Source organism: Melitaea cinxia, chromosome 18 (genome assembly GCF_905220565.1).
Source record: "Melitaea cinxia chromosome 18, ilMelCinx1.1, whole genome shotgun sequence".
In the NCBI taxonomy this organism is placed as follows: domain Eukaryota; kingdom Metazoa; phylum Arthropoda; class Insecta; order Lepidoptera; family Nymphalidae; genus Melitaea; species Melitaea cinxia.
Window position 1 is genome coordinate 7,845,340 of NC_059411.1, and position 25,590 is coordinate 7,870,929.

At 31.9% G+C, this 25,590-nt stretch overlaps 1 protein-coding gene across 1 annotated transcript; it reads right to left on the reverse strand.

Moving 5' to 3' along the window:
• Window positions 1-446: 446 nt before the first annotated feature.
• On the reverse strand, window positions 447-25,084 carry LOC123662099 (ubiquinone biosynthesis monooxygenase COQ6, mitochondrial). Its single transcript, XM_045596986.1, has 9 exons — window positions 24,493-25,084; window positions 24,033-24,223; window positions 23,301-23,549; window positions 8,786-8,893; window positions 6,955-7,125; window positions 5,392-5,594; window positions 4,344-4,459; window positions 3,977-4,143; window positions 447-626 (listed from the first exon to the last, which is right to left on the reverse strand). Exons 1-9 carry the CDS (start codon window positions 24,659-24,661, stop codon window positions 597-599), a joined length of 1,404 nt encoding a protein of 467 aa, XP_045452942.1. The 5' UTR covers window positions 24,662-25,084; the 3' UTR covers window positions 447-596.
• Between the last annotated feature and the right edge of the window lie 506 nt (window positions 25,085-25,590).

The window sequence follows — 25,590 nt, forward strand, 5'->3', positions numbered from 1 at the left end:
CGATTTCCATAAAATTTAGTATATAGGAGGTTTCGCGGGAGATAAATCCATCTAACTAGGATTCATTTTTAGAAAATGACGTTTTATCCCTGTTTTATCCCTGTGAAAAAATAGCTACAATATCGTTAGAATACGAAGGTAAATTTCGCAACTGTCATTAAAGTTGTAATAGCTCGGTGGGAAATCGGCCGGTCGGGATCAACCGAGGAGATCATGGTTCAAATCCCAATGTTCCTGATCAATTATTTTTTTCCTTTTTTTAATTGCACTCGTTATTTAAAAAAAAATATTAATCATATTTTATAAATATGTAATTCGAATTTAAATATGAATTCCAAAAAAAACGATTTACTAAAAATACCGAGCTAGGCTCGGTCACCCAGGTACTACTTATAAACTAGGGAAAGAGCAATGTTTAGTGTTTATGAACAAAATAAATTTTAAGGTTTATCATTATACAAGATCATTTTAATACCTTTAATAAAATATGTAAAATAGTAGTAAAATATTATTAAGTATATTTTTATTCATATTCTTTATTCACTACAAATCTTTTAATTATTTAGTTGTAGGTATTCAGGTTTTCTCTTCATTTTCTATGTCGCAGCATGAGACATAATCAATTTCTGAAAATAAAAATAGCAAGGTTATTTTATAAATATTATACAATTATATGACTGGGCAAAATGTTGTTTCTGGCATAAAAGCAAAATGTAAAAATTATCCAATTTTATATAAGATGGAAACAGCTGCGTCGACATCAAATTAAATTTAGAGTCTAAAATATCATTTACTACATACAATATGACAGAATGTTTTTCTGGAAGTCAAGATTTCGTCTTGCTTATTAATTAACTAACGACGCACCCCGGCTTCGCAGGGGTGCAATGCTGATACTAAATATAAAATAAATATTTGCAATGTAAGCGCAAAACAATGTGTTTATTTACAATATTACATTAGAAACCTCTATAACTATTAGTGTTCCTCTATTATATTATGCACGTATTATACATATAAACCTTCCTCTGGAATCACTCTATTTACTAAAGAAAACCGCATCAAAATTCGTTACGTAGTTTTAAAGATCTAAGCACACAGACAGCGGGACGCGACTTTGTTTTAAACTATGTAATGATAGCACTTTTACTGAATCTCATTACAAGCAAATACCTCACCTACATATTTCAATATAAAAACTGTTATACAATTGTAACATAAACTTTGCGTATTAGCCTCCTTTTATTTTTTTTTTTTAGTTATGTAATGATTAAAGGATTTTGAATAAATATCTCATGCGTAAAATATGTTCGTAAATATGGAGGGAGGGATTTTGCTTATTGTGATGAGATAAGACGTGGAAATGTTACAATTGCAGTTCTTTTTTTTTTGTCAACTTTTTTCATAACATTAATTTTTTAAGAATATATTAAAAATGTTTAAACTGTAAACATCTGCCAGTATGCTATTTTCAACCACGTGTGGTCAAAAATCACGTGTGGTTTTGTGATGTAATATTTGTCAAGAGGTCGCTGCAAGTGTGAATTAGCGTGACACAAGGGGAAGGGAGTTTTTCGAAATGGTAAAATTCCACTTGCAGTATATTATGAAGATTTCCTAACATTCCGTAGAGAAAGTTCATTATTTTTTTTTTCATTTTTTATATCTTAACAGTTCATAAAAAAAAAATTACACAATAGAACGAACATTTATGCCTACCTATATTTTTTTTTATCACGTGCCATATAAATCACGACTCACGAGTGATCAAAGACAGTACCTATTCAGGTAAGTAAATTGTTCCATCGTTGTGTGATTTTTAGACTCTTCTGTAGACGTGGGTAATAAAACCGGGGTAATTTTTTTAGGCCGACGCATCTATTTTGTAGTAAAATCTTTTGTGTTATCTAATATAACTGTTTATTGGAGAAAGTTGTGGATAAGTGTTTAAAAAGTTATGACAAGAAATTTAGGGTTTTCATGTAGTTATGGGCTAAGACGAAGCAAACATAATACTATGACTTATAAGACTGGAATGGTAAATATAAAAGCAGGTAAAAACCGGTGATTCTATCTATTTTTACAACAACATTGGAAACTATCCCAAGATAATATAAATTAGCCTGTTTATATGTTTTTTAGTAATGTAACGATTAAAAGATTACGAATAAATACCTATGTCATGCGTAAAATATGTTCGTAAATAAGGAGGGAGAGATTTTGCTTATTGTGATGAGATAAGACGTGGAAATGTTACAATTGCAGTTCCTTTTTTTTGTCAACTTTTTTCATTACATTAATTTTTTTAAGAATATCTTGCATAGTATAATATATATAATAGTATACATTTGCCTGTATGCTATTTTCAATCACGTGTGGTCAAAAATCACGTGTGATTTTGTGATGTAATATTTGTCAAGAGGTCGCTGCAAGTGTGACGTAGCGTGACAAAAAGGAAAGGAGTTTTTTAAAATGGTAAAATTCCAAGGTCCGTATTTTATGTAGATTTCCTAAGAATCCCTAGAGAAATGTGGTAATTGCAGTTGATTATTCTTTTTTTTTTAAATCTTGACAGTTCATAAAATTTTTACACGACAGTATAATGAACACTTTATCCGTATGCTTTGTTTTATCACGTGTAATAATAACCACGATTGATCAAAGACAATACCTAATCAGGTAAGGAAATTTTTCCATCGTTGTGTGATTTTGAGATGTAATATTCTTTTTTTTTTTTTTTTTTTTTTTTTTTTTTAAATATATAGACTAGCGCTTGACTGCGATCTCACCTGAAGTCAAGTGAAGATGCAGCCTAAGGTGGTGCGCGCTTGCCTAGAAGATGCCTATTCACTCTTGATTTAAAGATACCCAAGTTATAGTTCGTTGGAAAAACGGAAGCCGGAAGGGCATTCCAAATTTTTGCGGTGCGTATTAGGAACGAGGAAGCAAATCGTTTAGTGCGAGATCGTGGGATTTCAACCACATAGCGGTGCAGATTCATGCGATGCCTTGCGGTTCGGTGGTAGAAAGGTGATGGTGGAACCAAATTGTATAGTTCTAGAGCACACTCTCCGAAATATAACCTGTAAAATACCGACAAACAGGCAACCTTGCGCCGATGCTCGAGACTTTGAAGTCTAGAGCGAACCAGCGATTTGTCACCGATGAGTCTTCTGGCGCGTCGATCCACAGAATCCAAAGCAGCGAGCTGGTACTTGGCAGAGCCATCCCATAAGTGGCTGCAGTACTCCATACACGATCGAACTTGTGCTTTGTAGAGAGTAAGAAGCTGTTCCGGTGTGAAGTACTGCCTGACTTTATTGAGGATACCAAGTTTCTTACCAGCAATTTTTGCCTTGGATTCTATGCATTGTCCGAAGTTCATATTAGACGAAATATTTATGCCTAGAAGATCAATACTATCGGTGATCAGTACAGATACACCCCGGAAAGTCGGAGCCAATGGGAATGGACTCCGTTTAGCGGTGAAAAGACACGCTTGCGTTTTGGAAGCATTAAATTTGACTAGGTTGGCGTCACCCCAATCGGATACCTCTTTCAAAGCCAAATTCATGCGTTCAACCAGAGCCTCTCTATGCTCATGAGTTTCAGCCCCACCAGCTCGGGGACCGGACACGTATCTCTCCGTAACAGTGCTGTCATCCGCGTATCCAAAGATACCGATTCTTCGCTACAAGTGTGACTTAGCGGGACAAAGAGCCGTGGAGCAGTCCAAAGCGGTAAAATTTCACATGCCGTGTTTAATACAGACCTCTAATCAATCATAAATATTTTATATTAATTTATAATAGGCTTTATTATTAATCAACGTTACGCCCCTAATATCTACCTTGTATGAGAAAGATACAGACTATTTTATCATATGCGTTCTATATCACACTGTATGCTCCCTTCCACACACTCTGCAAGTTTATGTAAATATGTAATGTGTACCACTAAAATAAAATTATTATACCTTAATAGGATGGAAAGCATTAGTTAGTTGCAAGCCGATGCTTCGGACTAGTACGAGGGGAGGCAGTTCGATGCCATAAAGACGGTTCAAGGCGTCTACTGCTAGTTGAGTGGGAACATTATGTCTCTGACGAGAACTCTCATATTTCTCCATCCAGCTTGGGTGTGCTGAAAAAAAAAATACTTTGTATATTTTTCATATGTGCTTCTGATCGATACTACATTTATATATTTATCTACATTAATTTATTTTTTGTGATCGTAATTTTTTTGTGAAAAAATAAACAATGTGGTTAATACTACATACACTCAAAGATTATAACAAATATATGTAAATGTAATTACATAACAATACAATAATTACTTACTGATATCTAGTCCAGTGTAGATAGCGTCAGATAGAAATTGTACTAGGTCTTTAACGTCACCAAAACCTAGGTTCAGACCTTGACCAGCCAAGGGATGGACACGATGAGCCGCGTCACTACAAAATTAGACATGCTTTTTTAATACATAAATTAAAATAGGTTTCTTTTCACTAACTTTATAAAAAAAACTGAAAGGAAAAAGGAATGAACAGTAATAATAAATTTATAATATAGGACAACATAATGGTTTATCTTGTTTTGTTGACTTCAATATTTACTAAGATATACGCTTCAGCCTGTAATATCCCACTACTGGGCATAGGCCTCTTTTCCCCATGTAGGAGAAGGATCAGAGCTTAATCCACCACGCTGATTCAATGTGGGTTGGCGGATATATTCCCTACTATGAGTAACAATCGCTATCAGGTGTACATGATAACGACCGGGACTGGGGGATTTACTAAGATATATTAATTTGTAATTAATTAACTCTGAAACTACTCAACCAATTCGTACGATTTATTTTTGTGTTACCCACACATTAGGAAATTCTAAACAATTTTTTAATATCATATCAAAAATCAACTGTTCCAGCGGGGATCGAACCTGAATCTCCTTAGCCAAATTAAGCTATGGAACGATGTACCCGCTAGATCGAAATTATTGATATGATGATTTTCATATTCGGTCTAAGCGCTTAGGCTAAAGCACCGACACGGTAAGTCGGAGATGCAGGTTTGATCCCAGCTGGAATGGTCGATTTTTGATATGATATTAAAAAATTGTTTACTCAACCAATTGTTATAATTCTTTCGCCATTACTAGGCTACATTATTTATACGTAAGAAAGACATCTTATTAATAGTAATAATAGACGTTATAAAAACACATCTATGAAACGTTCATTGATTGATTTATCCTGTAATAACCCACTTTTGGGCATATGCCTGTTCTCATGTAGGGGAAAACAAAAAAGAAAGTAAAATAAAAGAACTAGGGAAAATAGAGAGAACGAATAATATAAAATTCTTAAATATAATCTTATTACCCAATGAGAGCAACACCTGGAGCAACATATCTCGTACTGTGACCAAAACCGAGGGGGAATGCAGCCCTTGAGCCCGGTACAATTGACTGAACACTGGGAGGCAGTTGCCTTTCAGTACTGTCTGGTAGGTCGAAACGTTTCAAAACTGATCCCAACCATGATGTGCAAGCGTCAACTGCACTGTTGCGAGGATATTGTTTCCACTGGAATTTAACAAGTTCAAGGGGTAAATCTCTGATAGATAAACGGACATGTGGTAGTAAGTGATTAATTTGGTAGTTAATATTTTTAAATTGCCAGAAATTCAGCATAGCATTTATAGATATAGCTTATTATTGGATTAAATAGTATATCAATGATAAAGATGAGTTAATTTAGTGGCGCTGTTTTTAGGCAGTATTTTACTAATTTTATATTAAAAAAATTTGTTTTTAAAGAGTAACTGCAGAGTTTCTTGTCGATTCTTTTCGAAAGAAATTACATTAAGAATTGGTAGGTTTACATTTAACTATATATAACATATAGCTGTGCCCGCGACTTCTTCCGCGTGGAATTTTACAAAATAGTTATTGTTGAGTTTGCAGTTATTAAAAAAATACTAAAATAAAAGTAGCCTAAGTTACTCCCTTATTACATCAGCTATCTTCCAGTGAAAGTCCCGTCAAAATCGGTCCAGCCGTTTTCAGAGATTAGCCATTAAACAGACAGACAAACAGACAAAAATTTAAAAAAATGTTATTTTGGTGTATGTATCGTATGTACCCATATGCATTTAGTAAAATGCGGATATTTTAATATTACAAACAGACACTTCAATTTTATTTACTTGTATAGATTAATAAATTAAAGGTGATATGAATTGGATTTGTAAAATGAGGATTCAAAAGTGATTTTGCTTTTAAACCTACTTGAAAAAATTGATTTTTGATTTTTTTTTTTTTTTTTTAATATACAGACTAGCGCTTGACTGCTATCTCACCTGAAGGCAAGTGAAGATGCAGCCTAAGGTGGTGCGCGCTTGCCTAGAAGATGCCTATTCACTCTTGATTTAAAGATACCCATAGGCCTGTTTCTCAATATAGAAGAAGGATAGTTTTATGGTACTTATTAAAAAGAAATTATGGACATAAACAGATCAGATTTAGTAAAATGTTTTTTCTTTCAATTTGATAACCACGTGTTTGATTTTACAATTGACACCATTGATATTTATGTTTCTAGTAAAATGTTACAATGACATGGTTGTACGAATTCAAAAGATATTCTTAAAGTCGTATATATTACATCTGCTTTTGTTACAATTCAAAAGAAGTTAATATTTGAAACAGATTTGAGCAAAGCATGTCTGATGGATATAGAATCTTAAATAGTCTTTTTTATTTGATGTTTTAAATATTGAAACTTTAAACTAACACGATTGCTATAGCAACAAATATTTTAAATTTGTCAAATAAATTTTAAATGGAAATGGTCAAGACAATATATTCTTATCACATACGAGAGCTACTTGAATTCCCTTTTTTCTATTTAATGGTAGAACTAATCATATAGCTTTAAAAGTACCATAGCATCGTTGAGAGCATCAACGAATCTTTCTTCTGGTAGACTCAATAGTTCTTTACTGAGCGACTTGGGAGTGGTCCAGACGAGAGAGCTCTTTGTCGAGTCGAGAGGAAGGAAGGCGATAGGTCCGGTAGGTAGGAAACGTTGCCAAGCTGTTGTATTAGCCGATTCCTGAAAATATTAACACATACCTTTTACTGCAAAATAACAATAAAGGAGTTATTGTTAGTATTAATAATGAAATGTCCTCGTCTGTAATTTTTTGGAAGGATATTTTTAAACAAATCATATCGTGATTGAGAAATTTAAGTGTCGTCTTTTGGTAGTAAATGTAGTATGTAATGTTTACCTACGTTTCACTTAAAAATTAAAACCGTCATTAGGATAGCTCGTTAATTGAAATGAGTTTATTATTACAGTTATATTGTAATGAATACTAATGTCTCAAAACGACAAAATAACTATGCGATAATAAAATTGAACTAATAAGTTCATTAACTCATTGGAATTAATAGCTATCGTAACGTAGATTAGATACGAAGGAAATTATTTTATGAGGTTGAAGTAACAAGCTCAATATAATTTCGATGACCATTGTAAAAAGGCTAACCCTTTAATCCATTAGAGTTATGTGACTATAAACAACATTATGTAGCTATTCATTTGGTAACGGACGTAATATAGCAGCTGGTTGTTGTAAAAAATTGCAGACTTACCAATTTTTATTTTTATTTTTGAACAGTATGGCCGATCGTATTTTTAACTTACTTCAATAAAAGGAAGAGGGTCTTAATTCGAGTGTATATTTTTCATATGTGTGTTAACTTATAACTTTTGACTGGGTGTACTGATTTCGATGATCCTTTTCTTATCTGAAGCTGGTGCTCGTCATGAGCCGTTTAAATTTGATTGAGATCAGTGAGTAGGTACTTTTTGAGTTATCACTAAATTGCATATTAAAATGACTATATTTTCGTTTACCTACGGTGTATTACTTATCAATGTAAATTGAAATCAGTTTTTGTTTGTTTAGGAGCCAGCAAAATTATTACTATTGGATGTACGATTTATAGAGTTTATTGAAGCATGTTTTCGGTTTTATAACAACATATTGTCTGCAAATAGAATCGGAGCAGTAATCGAAAACATCATTTATTCTAACACCTAGAGAAAATCAACATCTTTCTTTATATGCATACACACACATATACTATACTTGCATGTTCGGGCTTCTGGACAGGTAACCGTGCTGGTAAGTATTATATAAATATATTTATTTACTTATTGTTCACAAACAAATGTATATACTTTTTTATAAATTCTTTTTACGTATACTGCACTAAGTGAGTAATAAAACCGGGGTATTTTTTAGGTCGACGCATCTATTTTGTAGTAAAATCTTTTGTGTTAATATAACTGTTTATCAGAGAAAGTTGTGGATAAGTGTTTAAAAAGTTATGAGAAGAAAGTTAGGGTTTTCATGTAGTTATGGGCTAAGAGGAAGCAAACATTATGCTATGACTCATAAGACTGGAATGGTAAATATAAAAGCAGGTAAAAACCGGTGATTCTAGCTATTAAATTTACAACAACATTGGAAACTATTCCCAGATACAATTTACTTAAAGTAATAATAGTAACCATAGACGTATACCAAATGTATAAAAAATTAAGATAGAAGAAACCGCGCTAGTCGTATTTTTTATATATTTCACTCAAACTAAATAGATTATTCACATTTAGCGATGTTACGTTGTTTACGTGAAACTTCGATTAATTACGAATATCGATCGTGCAATCTTACTTAGGAGTTTATGTGTCTGGACATTACCTCGGCCAAGTGTAACGTAGCAACAATGCCCATTTGATCGTAATTCCACGAAACGTACTGCACGCCCATCGCTTGACGGACCGCTGAATTGGCGCCGTCCGCTCCAATCTGGAAAACATTACGAGATAATTGAATCTGGATACTGATAAAAATATTGCAACTAAGTATAATTATGTATAGTAAAGATAATATGAATTTTTAAGGGCATTCGAATCTGAAATCTAATCTACATTTTTTTTTTTCTAATTTTTGACTGTTTTATTTCTCATCTTGGCCACAAATCATCTCAAACTAATCAATGAATTTAAATACAACTTGGTATGATTTCGAAAGAGTAAATCAGTTAAACTGTCAGATATAAAAGTGGACGAGAAAGGGACTAGATATAAGTACGGAAAAAAAGAGATTCTAAAAGCAGTCTACACAAAAAACCTATTTCATAGAACAAAATAGATAGGTGTCTTTTCAATTAGGATGCTAATAAGCAATTTGTAAGCGTAATTTTACAAAGTATACCTACAATATTCTTCTACTCATTAAGGTAAAGCTACTTCTAAGTCGGAATAGAGATTCTACTGAGAAGAATCAGCAAGAAAGTTCACAGTTACGTCATTCATCATTTCAGCCTAAATACACAGTTATAAATGCTAAGTATACATATATAATGTTTTTTATAATGTTTATTTACTTTAGCGTAGAATTAATTATGTAATTAACGTACGAGCGTAACGACTATAATTTCGAGCCCCATCACTTGCTTGTGATTTATATTCATAACGTATTTATCTCACACATTTAACTTTAGATTGAGTATTTTAATGATTTAGTCTAAAGCACATTACTGTTGACAATTTACAAGTGAGAAATATTTAAGATCCTAATTAGAATAATAAATATTATATTGTAAGGAGTCTGGTAAAACACTAAAAATAATACACTTCGTGTTCTACACCCAGTGGATGTGCAAATGTATGTATGTACGTGAGTATTTTATTCTATAAAGATAATGATGTTTAAAGATATATGAGTACAGTCAATTACTCGTATCTCGAGTAGCATATTCAGCGCCGTAGTTCCTTGAAACATTGAACCATCCATGTATTACTTTTGAGGACGATTGTGGCGTATGAAAAGTAACCTTTTTGTGGTATGCTTACAAAGGGAATATTTGAGAGCGTCTCAAACGCGATCTTATTCTATAATCATACTCGACATTCTCATAATAAACAAATTCAAACACGCCATTATAAACAAACGCTTTTCGACATACAACATTCAATTGAAATAACACAAGGTTTATTTTTTCATTCAACGTAGGAAGGTTTTCGGTTCGGAACAGTAGTTTCAGACATTCTGTGGAAGGGTGAACTATTTTGCGTTTACTGGAGTAAACAACTTTTGATAAGTACAAAGTCAGAAAAAGTAAAATTTGTATGGTGAAAGATTAGTTGAAATTCGACGATTAACGAGTGGCGTAATAGCACATTTTTTTTTTTAGAAAAATGCAAATTCTTCAAAAATAATCATTAGGTATACGATAATAGTGGACATTGCAAAAATAGTTGAGTAAAAATTCTTTGCTTCGAAGAGGTATACGTATATGTACTATTTCGCGAAGAAAATTTATTTAAAGAGTTCTTAGAAAACGAATCTAAATAATGAGGGCACAACTTCTCATTTAAATTTCCCGTTATCATGACCGAATCCTTTTAATTTCTGAGAAAATACTCGCTAAAAATGTTAATATTTGACGTCTTCCGGCCAATTGCTTGTGTTAAAGACAGGCACGTGCTGCTGGTGCCAATGGGGTTAAACAAATATATATTTTAATTTATTGACTGCAAAGGTGCAGGTGCTGGAAATCGTTAATATCAATTGATTTTGAAACAGCGAGAGATTTACTTCAGAAAAATAAAGATTGTGAAGTAATGTTTCGAGAAGCGGATATTGACAATGGTCAGGTGAGGGTTTAAATTGTTTTACTATTCATAATCAAGAGATACAAAGTTACTATCATAATATGCCGTTTTAGGTTTAGAGATTTCGTTTATGTTCTTGTTGAATCAGCTAATTGAATAATTATTTCAATGACACATTCAGATTAACTTTTATTCATTACTATCCCATAAATTCGCATGATTTAACTATTTTTTTTTTAAGTTTAGTCCCCATCCTTTCACCCTCCACTCTTAAGGGCACAAAATGTAAGATGAAAGTGTGAAATTAATGTTTTAAGTTTTTCACTAAACTAAACGACGTAAAAAATACGGAGTTTTTTTATGCGAGCAATTTAGAAACCGACGGCTAGATTAAGTAATAAATAGTAAGAAATAATAGTTAAGAAATAATCCAAACACACGATGCTCGTCAGCAAGACGCATGTCTAAACAGAGTCTAAAACAGGCCCAAACTTTGAATAGGTAGTGTAAACAGTGAAGCTATAAAAGAGCACAAAAATTTTTCAGAAAAATATATACAAGACATTAAAAAACTACTTAAAGATAATTTTATTATTTAATTTAAAAAACTATTTAAAGATAATTTTGAATAATGGTCGATTAAATCCTTAACATAAAAATTTTAGAACACATATCCGACATGTTTGAATTGCTTTGTGCAGAAGAAAATATTAAAAAAAGTCACTAAAATGTAGTAGAATCACATATTGACAAAATTAGGAACGAAATGAAACAAGGGTAAATTTGATAATACTTCCAAATTAAATACAAATTTTACTACATATAAGAGAGTTCTATACCATTCCATTGCGGTTTATTATATAAAAAAACTGAATCGTTTTTCTTAAAACATCATACCGACATTATCTATTCTTCAGACTGTTTTCATCATTCAAGATATAAAAACTATCGCTATTATTAGTTTAAATATAATTCATACATTCATTGCAAGACGTTGATGCCTCTCATTTCCTCATGTCTGTTATGTCTCTCGATCGTTATTTTTAATACTTTTTTATAAACACCAAAAAATCAATGTATGTATGTATGTACGTATGTATATGTTTTATTATTTTAATATTTATTATAAATTTATTGTAATTTGTACACCTATGCTGACACGAGACTATTTCCTTTGCCCTAAGGTTGCTTGGAAGAGATAGCTTTTTAGCGATTAGGCCGCCCTTTGTATCTAATGAATATATTGTTAAAATCTTTCTTTATTTGCTATGTTAATTTTAGTAATAATAGACGAAATAACATTAAATTATTTCTCTTTTTGGTGTACAGTAAAGTGTATTATTATTATCAAAATTCAAAATTCTTAGAATAATCTACTTGGCATCGATCTTAATAGCCAATTAATTGAAGTGAATTTGGTTCATTGTATCGACGACTGCCAAACCAAAGAAGTATTTTTGGGAATATTGTGTGCAATAGTGTATGTTACTGGTAACGACCAATAATAGCGAATATTATGATGATGGTACATCAGTAAACTAGTTCTATAGTGGCTTGCAGACAACAGACAACAACAAAAAAAAAAAAAATATTTTCAAGTCCATAATATAGTATTAACAGGTTAAGTTCCATTTTTCCTGTCAGGGTTAGGTCAAGGTATAAAAAAAAACTTCCTCTAATAAACTGTTAAAATGAGTACTAGTATTTCTCAAGATACGTATTGAAAATTTTCTTTGTTTCAATATTGAATCATTTTTCCTCAGTATGAACCAGTCACGTGTATAGATCCTTGAAATGTTTACATTATGGTAGGTGACAGTAAACGCGCCCTTTTTAGTGACTTTTCCGCAACTTATGTGTATAAAATTACTCACACAGATTGTTTAGACATTTGTATAAACGATGTCGAGAAGTTTTTAGTTGAAGGTTATACAGCACACAAGAATGGTTAAAAATAAAGATAATAACCGATATGTTTGAACGCTTGATACATGTATTTTTGTTAGAGAAGTTAGGAGATTGAAGAAAGGAATGTATACAAAACTAAATGTTCGAAACGTTACTACTCAATTGAAATCATCCTCTTATCATATTGAGACAAAACAGATGTAATGGTATTGATTAGTTTTTTATATCATAGTATTAGAATAATAATTAGCATAAATGATAATAATCAGGGTTACAGTATGAAGTCAGTGCAGTCGTAATGTTGGCAAGTAGTGTTTTTAAATCAACGATTTATTTTAAGAATAATTGTGCAAGTACGGAACTTGGTTCGTGGAAAAATTTACTCACGCTAAAATTTAGCCACCTGCACTCCATAATTCTATTTCTACTGCACTAACTAGACTACAGCACGATTGTAACAGGGCTTAATTCACGAGAAAATGTAAAAATAAAGTAATGCATTTAAAATTAATATATTTATATATACTTTTAAACAACCATTTTTGAACCATCGAAATTCGATTTTTTTTTTGATATTGGTGTTTCTATACCTATACTTTTAAACAACCATTTTTGGTCCATCGAAATTCGTTTTTTTTTTTTTTTTTTGATTATTGGCGCATTAAAAATATATATTCTAAGAAATAAAACAAGCTGTTCTTCAATCGATTGGCTGAAAGACTAATTCGTTTAATTTTATATCTACCAATCGTATTTTAAATTTTATATAGAATTTGTAGATGACTTGTCGTGTTAAAAAGTATGGAAAATGAAGTCCACAATAAATTATGGTAAAACTAATATTCGTGATTAAATTTACATTGCTACATTTTATTACAATGTTGAAAATAGAAGTTTGGATTGTTTAAACATTTGGCTCATACTGTTATCGATACTACCAATACGTGCTTACGCATATTGACAAAAAATCATAACTTTTTTTGATAAAAATTGCATAAATATATATTTTGTATTTTTATGAGAAAAGCCTAATTAAATTTAACCGTTATTAAGTAATCACCAACATAACATATACTAAAACCTTCTCCGAAACACGCTGCGTCTTATGGTGTAAGTATTATTCCGATCGGTTCAGTAGTTTTACCGTAATTACTACGTTCTATATTTTTCTTTACTTTTTGTAACGCAAATATATTTTAGATTGAACTGTCTATTTTCTTTCAGCCCTAAGGAAGTTTTAGGTTCTAGGGTCTAGGGTAGGTACTCAACATAATATTCCTCTATCACACAAGCTAAATCTAATAGCAATACCTATTTTAAAATTATTTCAAATGGTTATTTTACGTATAAGAAAGAGAAAGTATACAAATATTCAAAATCTCTTGTAACTTCCAGAAAGTATTTGTTTTCTTTGAATACCTAAATGTTTAAATAATATTATAAATAAAATTTGAACCCGACCACTGGTAAACCGTTTGTTCGAACATTGACTAACATCAGAATAAAAATGCTGTGATCAAAAAATAGCTGAAGAATGTCATCAAGGACGTAGATTTTGCAATAAAACTAATGCTATAGACGACATAACATTATATTTTGGTCCGACTAGACATCGTCCTACTGAACTCAGAAAAAATACGTTACGTAATCAAATAATTAATTGTTTGTAATAAAACTATATTGTATTCCACTACTAATCTTTTTTGGCGGAGACGATTCGTAAACCGAAGCTTTCAGTTTTCACCGAAGCGCGGGCGGACGATGTTTTGATATGCGTGCGTGTTTTAGTGAAACGTTATGCCTTCTGTGAAAATTTCGAAACGTAAAAGGAGCAAAAAGGTTAATATTTTTGAAATTATAAATAAGTGTGTGAACGTGCACTTTTGTAAATAGTTAGGATGAATATTTATCGGATTTAAAAAGTGTTATATTATCAAGTTTTACAAACATTTAAAAAATGTAGCAATAGGACACCTTCAAATAACTCTTGAAATTAATGCAATAATTGGAATTAGTTAATTTGTTTAACGGTCGTATACTACGAAACAATGTGTCATCGTTAAATTAATCAATTACTTACCTAAAACCTATCGTAAATCACGATCTGTATCCAAAAGTAATTAAATAAATATTTCAAATATTTTGATTAAATAAACCAAAAATTTGTTAAAGATGATACTTAATATTATGTAATTGTTAAAAAAAACCAATATTAGTACTATGATACAATTATTTTTCTAGTATTATTTATCAATAATTTTTGTAGATTAGAGGGTGAAAGGTAGGTTTTCAAGTCTTCTACGCACACGCATCGTGATTTTCGCAAATTTTGTTATTGTTTATAGTAGGTTTACATTCCTAACACGATTGTGCATACAGAGAAAAAGTAATATTGACAGTTTATTTGTAATTTCGTAATCAACCTAGACTTTTTTTTAAAGTTAAAGACGGCTAAACGTGGCTTCTTAACCTAAAAATATTTTTTAAAGTATAACATTTTAAGTTTGATTGCGATGTGGTAAAAAACAAAACTATATTTCTTTGCCTTTTTAACCGACTTCCAAAAAAGGAGGAGGTTCTCAATCCGACTGTTTTTTTTTTTTTTTTTAATGTATGTTACATCAGAACTTTTGACTGGGTGGAGCGATTTCGACAAATTTTCTTTTAATCGAAAGGTGGTGTGTGCCAATTGGTCCCATTTAAATTTATTTGAGATCTAACAACTACTTTTCGAGCTACTTTTATATCTAATAATGCGTTTTTACTTGACGCTTTTTTCGTCGACCTACGTTGTATTATACCGCATAACTTTCTACTGGATGTACCGATTTTAATAATTCTTTTTTTGTTGGAAAGGAGATATCCCAAGTTTAGTACCATGATAAGGAAACCAGGATCTGATGATGGGATCCTAGAGAAATCGAGGGAAACTCTTGAAAATCCGCAATAACTTTTTACTAGGTGTACCGATTTTGATAATTCTTTTTTTGTTGGAAAGAAGATATCCCTAGTTTAGTACCATGATAAGGAAACCAGGATCTAATGATGGGATCCCAGAGAAATCGAGGGAACTTCTTGAAAATCCGCAATAACTTTTTATTAGGTGTACCGATTTAAATCATTTTTAATTTAATCGAAAGCCGATGTTTATCATGTGGTCACATTTAAATTTCATCGAGATCTGATAACTACTTTTTGAGTAATCTTTAATAATTCGTTGTTACTTGACTATTTTTTCGTCGATCTACGTTGTATTACTCGTCGATGTAATTGAAGTCGGTTTTTTTTTCGTTTGCGAGCAAACACAATTATGTCCATAAATTTATCATTTTTTTTTTAACAAAAAATGCTGTTATGGTAAGAGGAATAAAATATCTGTATGTTCAAATTTTGTGAAAAATATACCTACCTACTATTTAAAACTAGTATCTCAAATTAATGAATTATTAAAAAAAAACAGTATTGCATAGTTATTATGTTAAGATTAGACAGATCTTAAGAGAACGAGATAACACTACTAATTTTAAATGTCCTAACTGTTTATGGATAAGGAAGTAGACTACACATTTGTAAAATGAAATAATAAATACTGTTAATAGTGCCTACTCAATAATAGGCGATTATTGTTTAATATTGACAAAACACAACTTCAATATAAACAAAAGAATAGCAAATTAATGAATATGGATTTAAATCATTAAAAAGGAATAGAAACAAAAAAAAAAACAATAATAATCATACGAATTAAATACCTAAAATAATAATAATAATCAATTACAAAATGAATCCTGAGAGATGCTGAGACGAGTTAATTATGGTAGATGTTAACTTAAAAATTATATTTTAACATTAAAAAGTACAAAATTGATATTTTAATAGGGATATCGCGAAGGTAGTACGCGATGGAGGGAGGAGATAACTGAGGTAGCAGAGGACTCAGAGGAGGGAGAGGCTGGCTACATATCCAGTGATGAATCAGCACACGCCCCTGATCTTGGGAACCGTTTAAGAGTTAAATCTAAAGACATTTGGGAGTGTGGTAAGGGTCTTAAAAACTTTTTTTTTTTTTGTATAATCAACAAAAGAATATTAATTAGCTAAATTCTTAATTTATTTGTTTGTTTTGAATAGAACTTATTTATTAAAAATAATTAATGAAAGTACGGGAATATAAAACTATTTTTTTATTTTTATATAACGATGTACCACAAAGCTCCCATAAACAATCGGATAAAACCGTAAGTTAAGTAATCTATTCTAATATTAAACAATAAAAAAGTTTAGTTTTGTTTGGATTAAAATAATGGATAATTTCAATAACTACTAGAGCGGTTTAAAAACTTCTATCATCAGGAATGCTATGTTATCACTGAGTAACATAGACTATATTTTAACGGGAGAAAACGGAACAGTCAAAAACTTAGTCAGTAGAAAAGCAAGTTATAACAATATTTTATTTTGCAGAAGAAATACAATTTTCGCTACGACATTTACCCTATGCTGACGAGTTAGCAAATTTATTAGAAACGGGACATTACGAAGATGTTTTGACTTTTGTGTCCCAAGAAGACCCAGATAAGATTCGCACTGCAGTTCTATGGGCTTGTTGGTTGGGGCGCAGTTCCCTGCTAACAAAACTGTTGAAAGCGGGAGCTGACCCCAACAGTTGTGATGATGCCGGGAGGTAAAGGTTCATTTATAAAACTACCAACTTTAATCTCAACATTTAACTGTTTTAAATTCATATATAGAAAAAAAAAATTAAATTAACGAATAAAAATGAATTCATACGAATTGACGCATACTTTGCATTGATATCGTTAATTGTAATACATTTTATTTCAGATCATGTTTACATCTTAGTTGTTTAGTGGACAAAGTGGAATGTGTTAAAATTTTATTAGAGCATGGAGCAGATCCAAACGTATGGGATTCCTTAACGGATAAAAAAGCAACACCATTACATTGCGCTGCGAGCGCTAAATCTTTGTCTTGTGTCGAGGTAAGAACATTCTTCTGATGTACGAGAAAAAAAAAATTTTCAAACTTTGATTTATATCAGCAGTCAAGTAGATATAGATTTAGTACTAGCTGTACCTGAGAATTCGTTCGCATGGAGGATCCTATGATCTCGTACGAATTATGGGATAAAAGTATATGTTGCCATGTGACCTCCTTTACCTTATTTTAACCGTTCCAGAGACAGATGTACTGACATATGGACTACATTAAAAAACATTTTAACTTATCATTTCAATTAAAAAAAAAATACGAACAGTAATTTTTAGTATGCAGAATATAGTATTTTAATTTTATTTGTTTTTTACAAACCAAAGAAAAAGAGTCGCTTAGAATATCTTCAAAATACCTGATTTTTTTTGCAGTTCAGTATATACATTTTATTTTAAATATTTTTAGGGTTCCGTACCTCAAAAGGAAGAAATGGAACCCTTATAGGATCACTTTGTTGTCTGGCTGTCTATCAAAACCCTTTTTCTCAGAAACGCGTGGAGGTATCAAACTGAAATTTATGTCAAATAATCAAGTCTACTGCCCCTGAGAGCTGTGAAAAAAATCAAACTTTTATGTCAACCGAATCAAAAGATACAGCCAGATTATATAGCAAAAATAGAAGAAAAATTGCAAAAACAATAAAGTTTTAATTACGTCATATAATATTTTTTTTTTAATAATTTTGTTTGTATGGAACCCTCGGTGCGCGAATCCAACTCGCACTAGGCCGTTTTTTTATAATTTAAACCATTTGGGATTTAAGTTGTATTTGATAAATGTTTGGTAATTCCATATCTATTTGGGCGGTTACTGCGGTTTTTCGTGCGGTAATCCCGATTTGGCGGAAATTCCGGGATAAAAAGAATAATCACAGACAGACACTTCAATGCTCTTTATATGTATAGATAATATGAAATATAAACCAGCGGCTTCATGGTAAAACGTTTTGTGATGTTTTTGACTCATTTGACGTATTTATATATCTATATAGTTATAAAAAATGATGATATATAGTTATAAAAAAAATATACTAATATTAGGTATTTTATGTACAACTATATTTAAAAAAAAAAGTTATCATCATCATCACTACAGCCTATTGCAGCCCACTGCTGGACATAGGCCTCCACAAGATCGCGCTAAAAATGGCGTGAACTTATGTGTGTTGCCCATAGTCACCACGCTGGGCAGGCGGGTTGGTGACCGCAGGGCTGGCTTTGTCGCACCGAAGACGCTGCTGCCCGTCCTCGGCCTGTGTATTTCAAAGCCAGCAGTTGGATGGATATCCCGCCATCGGTCGACTTTTTAAGTTCCAAGGTGGTAGTGGAACTGTGTTATCCCTTAGTCGCCTCTTACGACACCGACGGGAAGAGAAGGGGTGGCTATATTCTTTACTGCCGTAGCTACACAGCTTAAAAAGCTTTAAAGCAACTTTTAAAAGAAAGTACAATAGACTATTGTAATTTCAGACTTTAATATGTCACGGAGCAGATGTTAACGCGGGACTAAATGAACATTCTCCCTTACACTACGCTGTACTTAGTGACGCGCCGGAAGTAGTAAATGCGTTGTTGGAAGCCGGCGCATGCCCCGATACACCGCAGGTGCGTCTGCTTTTAATCATATCTTGTCAAACAATGTTCTTAAACAAATAACTGAGTCGAAGAAGGCATTGATGTTGTATAAATGAGGAAAATCGTGTGTTATGCTTATGGCTCAGTGTTGAAATAAAAATAAACATATTTGCAGTAAATACCTATCTTTTGTATAAAAGTTACAATTTTTATAAATGATTTGACATTTTAGGTTTTCACTGAAACACCTTTACACGTAGCAGCATCTTTAGGGTCAGCAACTTGCATGAAGCTTTTATTGGATGCCGGTGCAGATGTTCGAGCAGCTTTAGGCCCTGGTCGAGCCACATCGTTACATTTGGCAGCGGTCGATGGACACGCTGAATGTGCTAGTCTTCTACTCGAACACGGAGCACATATAGACTGTATAAATTCTAGAGGACAAACTAGCCTTCATCTAGGTAAATAATATAAAATGTCAACGTAGTGTTGAAATTCTTGCAGTGAAATGTTACAGTAACGCCAATGTTCCTTAGGAAATTATCATCGCCAAATCATATACCTATGGTATTTTCATAGTGTAACCTTCTTCAAGACTTCATAAGATCAGCTTATCAAAGAATTCTCTTTCTTTTCTGTTTTTGTTTTGAAGAAAATAAATTTCTCCTTTCAGCGGCGTTAGCCCAATCTGTGGAAGTAGTGGAACTTCTAGTAGCAAAGCGTGCTGACGTGCGCGCCAGAGATGTTGATGGCAGAACTCCTTTACACGGAGCTATAGTCAGAGGTGCTCGAGCGTGTGATGTTGCCCGGATGCTTTTAGCCGTGGGAGCAGATCCTAATGCTCCCGATAATTTTGGATACACTCCAGTCCATATAGCGGCTTTAAACGAGTTCTCTGCATGTGTTCTATTGCTTTTAGGTAAGACCAAACCCAGATACATTTTGCGGCAACTATCTGTAGTAAAATTATTTAAAAAATTCAACACATTACTGATGTTGTAGATTATGGAGGTGATGTGACATTGCGTACAAATGGTGGTGTATCGGCTCTGTCTTTCATTGTTCGACGAGTCCCTGACGTTATTCCAAGATATTTGTGCAAGTTTGACGACGCGGTTCATGTGAGCGAACATGAAATTGGTGACGTTGATTGCGAACTCACTATTGACTTCCGACCGTTGGTGCCGTCTCTATCGAGAGGAGAGGCTGAGTTACTACTAGCTTTTATCGAGGTAACTATATCGTACAAACCTTGATTAATACATAGGAACATAAATAATAGTATTGACAAATAGACTTTATTAGTAGCTACTACCGAGTTTTGTTTTATAAGAAGATTTATTCTAATTTACATATTTTATTTCTGTCTTAGAAATGTGAAGCCGTGTACATATCAACATATAAATTAACTAGCTGACCCACCTACGCATTGCTGTGGCTCAGTAATTATAATAGATTAAATAACTTAGATGTCCAACCGCCATCTAATAGGATTTTATAGAACTAACCGATAAATAATAAGCATTTAATTTGCAATAACAAATATTGAGGTCAATAAGTTGTACCAAATAACAGACTTGAGCTTACTAAATTTGATAAAAATCGATTCAGTAGTTGGATGTAGTGGAGCGGAGTTTATCACTAACATATATCGTGATACGAAATTTATATATATTAAAATGTATGAAAATTGTACTTATTGCTATTATTTTTGTAACTGATATTTTTGTTTTTGTCTTTTCATGAGGTTGGCCGGAAAGATGTTTTAAAGCACCCAGTAGCAGAGACATTCCTATTTTTAAAATGGAGAAGAATAAGAAAATTTTTCGTTTTAAGTTTTGTATACCATGCGATATTCATAACTTTATATAGCCTGTACATACTACGTAAGTACAAACTCATAAAGTAATGTACATATCTTTTTTCTAAATTCCCCCATACTAAAATATTATTTCTGTTTCTAGAGTTGTTCTTGTGTGAAGATGAAACGTGCGATGTTCCAAGTTACCTACGACCAATACAATATTTAATCGTCCTGTTAAATTTATGTTTTTTGATAAAAGAAATATTTCAAGCTTGTCTTGATTATTCTGCTTACATTCGACAATGGGAAAATTGGTTGCAGTTATTAATAATTATAGGCGTTTTTCTTTGCACGGTAAGATCCTAAACTAAATAATTTTAAGCATCATCTAAATTTATGAGAAATTTTATATATTTTTAGATTCCAACTTGGTATAGAGGAAATGGGGCAGTGCACGCGAATACTTCAAACTGGCAGCACGATGTTGCAGCAATAACGATATTCTTCTGCTGGCTTGAATTAATGATGATTATTGGGCGTTTTCCAACTTTTGGGTTGTATGTGCAAATGTTTACAACAGGTATCTATTTCTGTTATACTTAAAAGTTTACGCGTGCCATTATTTATCAATCAAGCAGTTCAAGGATAAATTTACGAAATATAATTTCTCTTTTTCAGTAACGGTGAATTTCGCGACGTTTTTATTGGCTTACAGTTGTCTACTAATTGCGTTTGGTTTAGCATTTAGTGTGCTATTCAGTAACTATCCAGCGTTTCATTTACCAGCTGGTCTCGTCAAGACGGTCATGATGATGTCCGGAGAATTGGAATACGAGGATATTTTCTATAATAATTGCACACACTCTCAAATACATTATCCACTGACCGCGCATGGAATGTTTTTGATATTTGTGTTGCTCGTCACAGTTATATTGACGAATCTTTTAGTCGGTTTAGCTGTGAGTGATATACAGGTAATAAAATCAATTCATGATTACCTCGTATTTACTGGCCTTAAATGACAATGAATGGCTTGAATATTTTATTGTAAGTTTCTCTTTGTGGGTAAGACGTTTTTTTTTTTATATTCCAGGCGTTACAAGAGAGTGCTGGGCTTGATCGTTTAGTTCGACAAACTCAACTCGTAGCGCATCTCGAGAGTATGCTCTTCAGTACTCTTCTATCATGCGTTCCACAACAACTGATAGCAGTACTCCGTTGGGGTGCATTATTGACAGCTTCGCAGATGCGAACATTAAATATTAGACCGAATGACCCGAGAGAGAATAGAGTAAGAAATTATTTTGGATCTATATTTTTCTTATTTTCTTGTTTTATAACTAACATTTCGTAAGTCCGTCTTTGTTAATCAATTTTGTAATATTAATAATTCTATAAAAGGTTCGTCTTATTAAATTAGCTCTATTTAAATATAGTAACGCCGCAACACACCTGTTAACTTTTCAATTCCTCAACCTCTTATATGTTTAAATTATAGCATCAAAAGTCATAATCCTTTAATTTTAGATACCAAGAGATTTAATATCATCGATTTACAAGATGGTAGCAAGTCGAAAAGACACAAAGAAAAGTGTTCGTAAAAACAATAATTATGAATTTCGAATAAAAAAATGTACAGATGACGAAGATATCGAAAGACAAGTTGTAAAAAGGAAGAGTTATCTCTACGAACGATTCTCTTTGGAAAGTCAAAATGTCGAGCGGCGTAAACGAAACACATCCACATCCGCAGAAAATAGAAATAGACCGGTTTCTTTTAGTATTAATGCGATCCAAGAGATATGCATGGTCGATATTAAAAACCAATTACTAGACTTGACAAAGAAAATAAACAAACTGATCGAAACGACGGATGTTAGGTTAAATTTGATCGAGAAAAAATTGCAAGAACGACCGCCTTAACATTTACATACAATATATAATATACCTACTTTAAAAAAATTATTATGTCATTAAAAATGTTGATTGGTAATTGTTAATAAATATTTTAATAGAATATAGTTTTTTATTAGCTATATAAAATAATATTATTGCATAGAGATTGCAAGATAAGCGTTTATTTACGTCTTCTTGTATTTGTAATATTAATTAATTTTCTCCACAATTTTGAAATTTAATTTAAATTTTAATAATTATAGAAAATAGAAGATATGATTACATCACCAACTTGTTTTTTATTAATGTCACCAAAAAAAAAGAAAACATCAGTTCAGCTGATCGCAGTCTTAAATTCGTCATATTCATTCAGTTAGTAGTCAGTATAATTAGTTACTTACCAACAGATCGCAAGAATAACTATCTCCATTATTCATTTTGACTATGTTTCCTTGACATCCGGATTTTGACAATTCATATCCAGTTACTTTTGCTTCATAAAGAATATCTACATTTTTAACAGATGATGATTTCAATTCGATATTAACAGCTTCAAGTAAGACATCGTTTTCAACAATGTATGCAACATCATCATCTAAAATTTCACGACTACTAAATGATATTAAGGCATCGGAACAAGCATCCCAAACCTGAGAACAAAAATTTTCATTATTTGAAATAATCATAAATTTCACTTGAGATATTATGTAGTGTATTAGTATTATTATAAATATTACTTTTAACTATAAACAAAAAGCGTATCAGCGTCTTCTCTATCAGCGTGGTGACTGTGGTATTTTCACTGGGTGTACCAATTCGGATGATACTTGTTTTAATTAAAAGCTGATGCTTGTCTTGTAATTTCATTTAAATTTGATCGAGATATAATGAGTAGTTTTTGACTGATTGTTGATGACACGTATTTATTGTTTTATCGTTAGACGCTACATTTATTTAATTCTACAATATTTAAAATCCAAAATTTTTTATAACTACAAATTTTTATAGTTTACCTAATCACCACACAAGCCTTTAATGAAATATTGCTACTTATATCAGTTTTCACAATTATGATTTGTCTTTTAAATTATTTGAATTAAGCATGTTTTGTTACAACTATTTCTACAACTTACTTGCATGTGTCTCACTGGTTGTAGCCTCATTTTTTCAACGTGCTGCCATATTTCTAACGAGTTCATTAGTGATTTTGTACTTTGGTTTAGAGCTACCACTCTATTGCTATACTCTGGTTTTAATTGAAACTTCTTATCAGTACTACCTTCTAGTAATAAGATTTTCAAATTTGAAAATAAACCATTCTTACCTATAAATTTTTTTAAATAGTTTAAATGACATTCAATGACAATTTAATATTACAATAAAAAACAGACTGAATATTTATAATTTATTTTCTGTTATGAAATAAAATATTTATTATATTAATCTATAGGTACAATATCTGCCAACCCACAATGGAGCATCATGGTAGATTAAGCCCTGATCTTTCTCTTACATGGAGAAAAATGCCTATACCCAGCAGTGGGACGTAACAGGCAGAATGAAAAAAAAATTAAAATTAAAATCCATACATACCCATAGCACATGCTAATGTACAGCCTACCATACCACCACCAGTAATTATAACATCATATTTTCCCCGGAATCTCTGCTCATTTGTATCACTATATTTTCGACATGAAGCGAGAGATCTGACTCTAGTCACCAGTATATTATTATATCGAATACTTTTTGCAATCAACATTTTCGTAATTATATGCTTATGTCCATAGAACACTTAGACGGTAAATTTTTTTAATACTTCACTCTTTCAGTAATAAAAAATGCATTTGCCTTTTTATTTAAAATCTTACACAATAAGGGGTGTATTTTTGCTATCTTTTAATAATGTTATTTTTGAATGTTTTTAAGTGTATTCTAGTTCTCCTTTTGTTGTTTTAATGGTTTAGTTGCGGCAAATAAGTATAAATAACTATTAACGAATTAGCTATTACAAATTCTACTCTTCACTTCTTCAGTAAAAAATGTTTTTTTTTTATTCTTTAAGTGTCAAATTTTGTTGCAATTGACATTTTGTTTTTTGACAAATGACATTAACTTTTTCGTTCAGTTATATAAAGCATGTAGGTACATATTTTTACAAAAATTTGAGTTGCAAAATATATTGCAATAAATACCATTAAATGGCAAAGAATACAAATTATTTTAATAATCATTTAATTGTAGTTGTAAATTTATTTCTTTTCAGCTAACAATAAGAGAGACCTATTAAATATATCAAAAGTATTATACTTTTGAATATGGAATATGCGAGAAAGATATGGTATGGGCACCTAAACACCGGTTACAGGTTCGAAATATTTCTTTTCGGAGTCTGTTCTTGTGTATCTTCCCACTGTGCCTCGGAGAACGCGTTAAACTGTCGGTCTCAGTTATTATCATATACCTGTTAGCAATCGTTCTCGCATTAGAGCTCCGCCAAAGTGAGGTAGGGCAGCGTGGTGGATTAAGCTCCGACTAGAGGTGGCTCATCCTAAAGAGCGCTGGTGCAGTGCACTGCCACGAATATTACATAAGTAATCTTAAATCTATATTTCTTTATAATACATACTGTCCTTAAATCACATTCTTTGTAATCTACTGTACCTATACAATAGTAACGTAACAACATTA